The following is a 9092-nucleotide window of genomic DNA, read 5'->3' on the forward strand; positions in this document are numbered from 1 at the left end:
ATGTCTGGCTAGAAGGCCAGCGGACAACAACATATGATAAACACTGGAGAACATCCAGTTTTGCATCTTTTTCTTGCCAAAAGGAACGTTATTTTGCATCCGAATCTGATTGAAGTTTGATGGAGCTAAAGTAGGACAAGCAAATTTTATTCCCTAGATCTCAAACTTTTCGATGATAAAAAGAGAGCCGATTCCAAAGTCTACCTAGCCAATGTTTTCTCCAAGGGTCCGCCAACGAGTTGCTGCTGATCTATCACGGTCAGGTCTTCGGACGGGTTTAGTTTTACGCTATCTATGTAACTCAAGAGCGATGACATCGAAAAGAGACCACCCAGAAGCCACAAGTCTGCCCGAAGCTTTCTCTGGCGCAAAGAGAGGGTCTTTTTTTCAACAGCCGCCGTTACTTCACAACCAATTCACCACTGATGCTCTGTTACTATGTTACTTACAAAGAGTACTACCTCCGAAGGTATATAACACCTCCAAATGTAGATGTAGACATATTTTATTTGGCATCGGGTGCACAAGAATGTACATGGGTGAGTCTCCAAACAGATAAATGATAAAAGGATTGGTGATATTATCTTCAATGTTGTCGGTCATGCATTCGTGGACAAATTTGGCAGTTTTCTCTGTGCAAATCTTCCTTCATACTTATAATTTTTAGAAAAGTTATTAAGGGCGGCACTGTTGTTAGATTAGTTAGTTTTTGCTATAAAAAATTCAAAAAGTTCTTTTCTTTTTGTATTCTTGGCATTTGTGTACATTGGTGGAGGTGGTGGTGGTGTTGGGGGGGGGGGGGGGGGGGCTGTATAAATTGCTTCAAGTTCCCATGCATGTGTACTAGAAAGGGCTACATTTGTGTGCTGGTGTGCTGTGTCTAATGAAGTCAAACATAGGTTTATTCTTTATCACATTCAATTGCAGTGGCCATTTGAGGCTTATGTCATCTTCATCACAACTATGTTTGGATGTCTGTTTAATGTGCGGTTGCCCTACGCTGGTTTACAGGGGGGGTTGACAAACCACCCCACCCAGGTGGATGGTCCCTCTCAAAAACCTGGACTAAGTTTTTAATTAGAATGTGACAACAATTACTATTGTCACAATACCTTTGCCAGGTGCTGCAGGAAATCAGTCCAGATCTTGAGCGCTTTGGTGAGAGAGTTGCTACTGATGTGTACACCATGGGCCGTGACTGTGAACTTAACCCTCCATCACTCGACCATTTTGATGCCTGGGGAAGACGGATTGATCGAATTAACACTTGCAGTGGGTGGAGTCAGCTACATGATGTAGCAGCTGAGGAAGGTCTCGTAGCAGTAGCTTATGACAGAAAATATCAACAATGGAGGTATACATTAAAGTTGCATTATACTATAATTATATTACATGTAATAGAAGAATTTGAAAGTAAATCTGTGAATAGCTTATTTAATATAAATGTTAAGTAACTGGTAAGGCTACAGTAAGAAGTTCACCAATAATTAGACCCCCTTGAGCTTGAACCCTAAAGGGAGAGGAATAAAAGTTCAAATTTGCAAAAATAGAATTCAAAATATTATCCATGCTCAAATAAGCAGTCCCTTTGTCATATTCCACTGATTTTAGTTAACACTATTTACCTTGCATTGCTATTAATGATTACTTATGCAGCATTTGTTTCATTTTAGTCGTGTCTACCAAGCTGTTAAGCTATATCTGTTTTCGCCATCATCTGGTCTCTACTCCTGTCCACTTGCTATGACAGATGGAGCTGCAAAAACACTTGAGGTACATTTTGGTTATGTTTGATACTTGCAAAGTGATCAAAACAGCTTGCGACGAAAAATACATTTTTGCTAATTTACCATACATACATTACAAAGCTCTTTCAAATAATATTGTAATCAATGTTTTAGTTAATATAGGTTTACTCGATATTTTAGCAGCCATGCTCATTTATTTCCACAGCAGGAGTATAAGCCATCTCTAAGATAGTGACTCGTATGCATATTTTAATTTGTAGGAGATCAGACCTAATGGTGTTATGCTTAAGACAGCATACAAGCACTTGACAACCCGTAATCCTGGACATTTCTGGACGTCTGGACAATGGATGACAGAGCGACAGGGCGGCTCTGATGTTGGTGTGTTTATATGATTGTTTGGAATTTTTTTTTTTTTATGCAAGGCTCTTGGAGGGCATCAACCTGGTAAATTCAGAAGAACAAGCCAACAACCCAATGAGCCAACATGCCAACAAACCAATCAACCAACAGGCCAACAACCCAATCAACCAACAGGCCAACAACCCAAAGACCCAACAGGCCAACAACCCAATGACCCAACAGGCAAACAACCCAATCAACCAACAGGCCAACAACTCACTGACCCAACAGGCCAACAACCCACTGACCCAACAGGCGAACAACTCATTGACCCAACAGGCCAACAACCCACTAACTCCAAAAGGCAAACAACCCAATCAACCAACAGACCAGCAACCCAATCAACCAACAGGCCAACAACCGAATCAACCAACAGGCCAACAACCCAACCCTGTTATACCTGTAAATAATATGCCATATGACGTTGTAATTATTTATGACATTAGAGCACTCATAAAAAATATTGACATAACATAGCAAATAACTTGATATTTCTCTAATGTCTGTTTCATTGCAATAATATTTTCTCATCAAACCTTTTTTATAAGCAGTAGGCTAAAGTGTGAAAAAGGTTTCACTCATCGAGACTGAGGTTCCAAAATTCATGAACAGGCTAGAAACAACTGTAGTCTTAGTTAAAGAAGGAAGGGAGGGGGAACCAACAAGCCAACAACCCAATGAGCCAACATGCCAACAAACCAATCAACCAACAGGCCAACAACCCAATCAACCAACAGGCCAACAACCCAAAGACCCAACAGGCCAACAACCCAATGACCCAACAGGCAAACAACCCAATCAACCAACAGGCCAACAACTCACTGACCCAACAGGCCAACAACCCACTGACCCAACAGGCGAACAAATTATTGACCCAACAGGCCAACAACCCACTAACTCCAAAAGGCAAACAACCCAATCAACCAACAGACCAGCAACCCAATAAACCAACAGGCCAACAACCCACCGACACAACAGGCTAACAACCCAATCAACCAACATGCCAACAACCCAATGATCCAACAGGTCAACAACCCAATCAACCAACATGCCAACAACCCAATGATCCAACAGGCCAACAACCCACTGACCCAAGAGGCCAACAACCCAATCAACCAACAGGTCAACAACCCAATCAACCAACAGGCCAACAACACATTTACCGAACAGGCCAGCAACCATCTGACCGAACAGGCCAACAACCCAATCAACCAACAGGCCAGCAACCCAATCAACCAACAGGCCAACAACCCAATCAACCAACAGGCCAACAACCCAATGATTCAACAGGTCAACAACCCACTAACCGAACAGGCCAACAACCCACTGACCCAAGAGGCAAACAACCCAACAGGCCAACAACCCAATCAACCAACAGGCCAACAACCCACCGACACAACAGGCAAACAACCCAATGAGCCAACAGGCCAACAACCCACTGATCCAACAGGCCAACAACCCACACACCCACTGATCCAACAGGCCAACAACTCACTGACCCAACAGGCCAACAACCCACTGACCCAACAGGCCAACAACCCACTGATCCAACAGGCCAACAACTCACTGATCCAACAGGCCAACAACCCAATCAACCAACAGGCCAACAACCCACCGACACAACAGACCAACAAGACAATGAACCAGAAAGCCAACAACCCAATAACCCAACAGGCCAAAGCCAAATTGTTGTATCTACAGCCTATGCATTTTTTACAAACATAGTAGCATCAATTTACTAATGAAGTACAGTATGATTGTTTGCAGGAAATGGTACACAGACAACAGCTGCTCCACAATCTGATGGCACATTTAAACTTTATGGGTACAAATGGTTTAGTTCCGCCACAGATGCTGATATGACACTCACCCTAGCAAGAATACAGCAACCTGATGGCTCTGTTATACCTGTAAATAGTATGCCATATGACGTTGTAATTATTTATGACATTAGAGCACTCATAAAAAATCTTGACATAACATAGCGAATAGCTTGATATTTCTCTAATGTCTGTTTCATTGCAATAATATTTTCTCATCAAACCTTTTTTATAAGCAGTAGGCTAAAGTGTGAAAAAGGTTTCACTCATCGAGACTGAGTTTCCAAAATTCATGAACAGGCTGGAAACAACTGTAGTCTTAGTTAAAGAAGGGAGGGGGTTAAACTGATTAATTGTTTGCTACTTTATCCTTTATTAATTACCTGTTTTGGAATTCCATCTTCTGTGTTATTTAATTCATACAGGGTTCTAGGGGAATCACCATGTTTTATCTTGAAACAAGAAAGGAAGATGGTACTCTGAACAATATTGAAGTGCAGGTAATTGCAGCTGTTTTTTTTTTTCAGTTTCTTTGTTGTCGTTCTCTTACTTTTGGCTGTTTGCTCATTAGCGTCTGAAAAACAAGCTGGGAACCAAACAACTGCCAACAGCAGAACTGTTGCTTGATGGATCAGTAGCTCATCAGGTAAGGAGACCTTTGACCTTTGCAGTGGCCGAGCTGGGTCACACTAGTTGGCTGCAACACCACAACAACACAAAAAGTTGCTCTACCATTACCAAGGGGTGAGGAATTTGAACTTGAAAACTACCATATATGTTTTTGTTGCTTTTGATTGGCAAGACCTTCAAGTTCAGTTGATTGCTTTTTACTCTCTTCATGTAGGTCATACATAAGGCCTTCATGGATTGCCTCCAGTTTTGTTAATCTGTTAAAACATGCAAGTTGATAATGCTAATTAGTTTTCTTGATGACAGATAACAGAGGAAGGGCGTGGTATTGCTGGTATTGCTAGCATGCTCACTATTACTCGCATTCACAACAGCATCTCTGCTGTTGCCGGTATGAGAAGGTGGGCATATTTTTGTTCGATTTTGATCCATCCTGCAATAGTTGAAAAGCCCTTCTTTGTTTACTCCAGTTGTTACACCTACAACTCCTTCTCATTTTCATCATTATCATCATCTCATCAGCATAATCCCTTCGTCTTTATCTGGCCATCGTAATTTGATCGGCCATCACCTGAACACTGTTTCATCATCATTATGATCATCATTGTCATCATCATAATCATCATCTGACCATCATTATTTCATCATCATCATCTGGCCATCATCATCATCTTCATCAGACCATCATTATTTGATCATCATCGTTTTTGATTACCATTCTCATTATCACCTTTATATTGTCATCACCAAAAGTATTATAATCACACTTCTCTTTGTAGCCTTTTTTCCTTTTGAATGTTTTCAGTATTGAGCCATTATTAAAACAATGCAATACACTAATCCTTACATTTATATTCTGAGCAGTTTCCTTACTAATAGCCCTCATCTAATAACCCTCTCTTCTTCCCCACACTCTCTTGTAATCCTTCCTTTTGAATGTTTTCAGGATTGTGTGCCTTGCTCAGGATTATGCCCTCAGGAGGAGGGTTTTTGGCAAGACTCTAGCTCAGCATCCACTGCATGTCCAAACCATAGCCAAATTGCAGGTACTTTGCAGAGGTTTTTTTTTCTGTTAATCAGCCGACGATTGTGTCATCTGTGTGACGAATGTTTCAAGGCAGCAAAATTCCTTTCAAATTACTTAGTATACCAATTCTGTAGCAGTCACATTCTTTTCTAAAATGATAAGATGATATTTTGAGAATTATACCCTACAGTTTCACTCAAGTTGTATCCAGGGTGTTTTTGTTGTTGTTGTTGGTGGTGGTGGTGGTGTCTACAGACCCATAGCCACGAATCTCTCTTAATATTTTCTCTTAGGGAGCTCGCAGTGATTCTCAATTTTTTTCATTTAGAGGGATCGTCCTGTTGACTCTGGAAGTTCTTCAGAACCCCCCAAACCCTTGCTGGTCTACCTTCTTCTAAAATCTATTTGCTATACAGATGTTGTACATGTTTGTATTCATGGTTAGTTGGAGTTGCGAGCAGCATTCCTTCTGGTGATGGAGGTTGTATGACTGCTTGGTTTGGAAGAATGCAGCATGGCACTAGTATCTATTTGACATACAGATGTTGTACATGTTTGTATTCATGGTTAGGTGGAGTTGCGAGCAGCATTTCTTCTGGTGATGGAGGTTGTGAGACTGCTTGGTTTGGAAGAATGCAGCATGGCAACAGAGTGTGATAAGCACCTGCTCAGACTACTGACACCAATTGCCAAACTCTACACTGCAAAGCAGGTATTATATGGAAAAGAGGCTTCAAGCCAGTGATAGCCAACCTCTTCATAGTGCTATAGCCTATAGTAAATAAAAAGTTGCTGTATTTCAGATTATCCAAAAAAAACACGCCCTTTCCTTCAAATTCTGTTCTTCCTCTTGGTATGATAGCACTCGAGTTAAGTAGTGTAATATTCAGTATACCAAGAGGAGGTATTTTAATAGCTATTGTCACTTAGTATAATTGTTTACCATAAAGGTCGCTCACCACTGTTTAGATAATGAGCTATTTTACCGTACACTTCCAAAGGCAATTTATGTGGCATCTGAAGGGCTGGAGAGTTTTGGCGGTCAGGGGTACATTGAAGACACTGGACTTCCAGGGCTTTTGAGGGATGCTCAGGTTTGTAAGCTCTTGTGTGATTAGCTCATAGGGAGAGAAGTGGGAGAATGGATAGAGGGGGAAGGAATGGTTCTTAAAAATGAAATATATAAAAAATAAAACATAATATCGAATCCTTTAAAGTACCGAGTTAATCGACATTTCTTTGCTACTGCCAATGTGGGAGGGCATTCTCATGATTTTATTATATAGTGTGTTGATGTGGATAGAAAACATTATTCAAAATATTTATCTTGCCATTTTGGGAACCACGGATAGCGGATAGAAGGCATTAATCAAAACATTTGTTTCACCCTAGGTCCTGCCAATTTGGGAGGGCACCACCAACGTTCTTTCACTGGATGTTCTTCGCTCCATTGCAAAGAGTGACGGACAGGTACTGTATACTTACTCTTGCATGAGCTGTGAATAAGGGTGTGGGAAAGAGCATAAAAGTACGTTACCTATTGATAACGACACACGGGGGCGTATGTGAAATACACCTAGAAAGCGGTATTTATATATCTCTTTTTCTCTACAGCCTTGTCCATTTTCGTTCTAGACCACGGCCCCATCAGTTTTCACTTCCCTAACCGCGTCTGACTAGCCGTCGACCTTGTTCCCTTGCGATAAGTCAAGGCTAGATTTAGGGTGGGTGTACACTTATTTATTTCTTATGAAATCTCTCACGTTATTGCCAGGTTCTGCATGCTTTCCAAGAGTCTGTGCACTCCAAGCTTAAAGCAGCAGACTCCCTGCCCTCTCTTCGGTCATCGTGTGACGTCATACGAAGTGCTGTCGATGACGTCATGTCTCCAAAGCATAGTGACGTCAAACTTCAGCCTTTGGCCGCTAGGGACCTCGCCTTCAGCCTAGCTAGGATTTATATGGGTAATTTTGACTTTACTTCAACTATTGCATAAACACTCGCATATGCAAAAATATATTAAGTAATCCTTTATCTAATCATTCTTATGGCCGCCATTGTCCGGGATAATAATTTTTTTTTATATTTAATTACTTTGTTATAAATATGCTACGAACGTAATAATACAATACAATAATGATAACAGTCATAAGAACCTTAGTCATTCTGACTCGTCGACAGCTAACCCCAACTTAGACCCCATTGCTGATATTTTGGTAATTCAGGTTCGATAAACATAGTAGTGGTTTAGTTGATCAATTATAGACCCGTGATGTCTCGGTACAATACATGGCCGTGGCGTGGGAACGTTATTGTTTCATCGTGATAATTTTCTCACATTTACGTGATTCCTTTGTCGCTGTTTTTGACTGTTTATAAACTTGTTATGGCTACCCACTTACTAATTATTGGTGACATAGAACAACTTTTTTATATTGATTTATTTGTTATTTCTTGTTAGCGGTATTGATGATTGAGCATGCGTCGTGGGAGAAAGCTGAAGCTCACGATATCGAGGCTTCAAAAAGGTTAGTGTAGATATTGTTTTTTTTTGTGCAAAAGGAAGAGAAAGGAGCGCCACGTTCCCCCTCCGCCGACTCGTTTCGCGCCTCGTTGCGCTGACCTCGACACCCGAGGATGGATGTGTAATATTTAAATTGTTCTACTTCATCATTGACGTCATCTTCTCTCTCTCACTTATTAGATGGTGTCAGCAGGATCTTACTCCGCTGCTGACCAACCTACGTCACAACGCCTATGATGTCACCAGCGTGTCACATGACTTGGCCCTTGTGATGGGGGGACACCCCGAATGCTCTAGTAAATTATAGTTTCTATAGATGAGCATGCTCTTACACTCCAAATGAGTTGAATGGTGGGGACCGCCTTGGTTTTCTACAGATTGTCTGTATAATCTATATTGCCTATAATCTGTTTGGCCATGTCTTTTGTGGACACCAGCCATTGTGTTGTTTCAGGCATTTTAGAGGGGCAAAGGCCATGTAGCAAAAGGTACAAGGACATGCAGTCTACTCCGAGTCGTTCTTACGCGGGTTTCCTGTGGTTGAAGTAATTTGTGACGTCACAGGAAGTCATCTTCACCTGTTCTGTGGGTGAACTATTTCCAGGCCCCAAGCCGTCTCACGTTTAATCTCCGAACATAGGAAACCCGTTAAGAACGCCTATGACTAGGCTAAACTAAAATACGGTGAATTGCAATTATTACTAGTATAATACGCAAATCAAAAGCAGTTTAATGTTCTAACTTCCACCATGTTTATAGCACTTCAAACAATTAGATCAGTTCAAAGCTGTTCTTATTTGAGAGAGCCCTTTTAAAGACAATTATATCAACAATTATTATCTTTTAAAAACAATTAAAATTGTTTTCACCGACAATATATCTGTAATAAAGCCAATTTCTTGGAGCTGTTGTCATAGATTGATCTGGTTCCCTTTTAGCCG

At 41.0% G+C, this 9092-nt stretch overlaps 1 protein-coding gene across 1 annotated transcript; it reads left to right on the top strand.

Moving 5' to 3' along the window:
* Positions 1-14: 14 nt before the first annotated feature.
* LOC116615756 (acyl-CoA dehydrogenase family member 11) lies at positions 15-9055 on the top strand. Its single transcript, XM_048726948.1, has 15 exons — positions 15-469; positions 1122-1354; positions 1674-1773; positions 2009-2129; positions 3918-4060; positions 4396-4470; positions 4542-4616; positions 4907-5001; positions 5547-5646; positions 6199-6339; positions 6629-6721; positions 7020-7097; positions 7402-7591; positions 8089-8155; positions 8332-9055. The coding sequence occupies exons 1-15, from the start codon at positions 212-214 to the stop codon at positions 8456-8458; spliced, it is 1896 nt and encodes a 631-aa protein (XP_048582905.1). The 5' UTR covers positions 15-211; the 3' UTR covers positions 8459-9055.
* Positions 9056-9092: the final 37 nt, after the last annotated feature.

The sequence above is a fragment of the Nematostella vectensis genome, chromosome 4, assembly GCF_932526225.1.
Source record: "Nematostella vectensis chromosome 4, jaNemVect1.1, whole genome shotgun sequence".
Classification (NCBI taxonomy): domain Eukaryota; kingdom Metazoa; phylum Cnidaria; class Anthozoa; order Actiniaria; family Edwardsiidae; genus Nematostella; species Nematostella vectensis.

Bases quoted from the DNA above. Each gene is read 5' to 3' on its own strand.
- LOC116615756 (XM_048726948.1), top strand. From the start codon at position 212: ATGTTTTCTCCAAGGGTCCGCCAACGAGTTGCTGCTGATCTATCACGG. The intron at 1,355-1,673 runs GTATACATTAAA...GTTTCATTTTAG, and splicing joins AGAAAATATCAACAATGGAG to TCGTGTCTACCAAGCTGTTA. The intron at 7,592-8,088 runs GTAATTTTGACT...ATTTCTTGTTAG, and splicing joins CCTAGCTAGGATTTATATGG to CGGTATTGATGATTGAGCAT.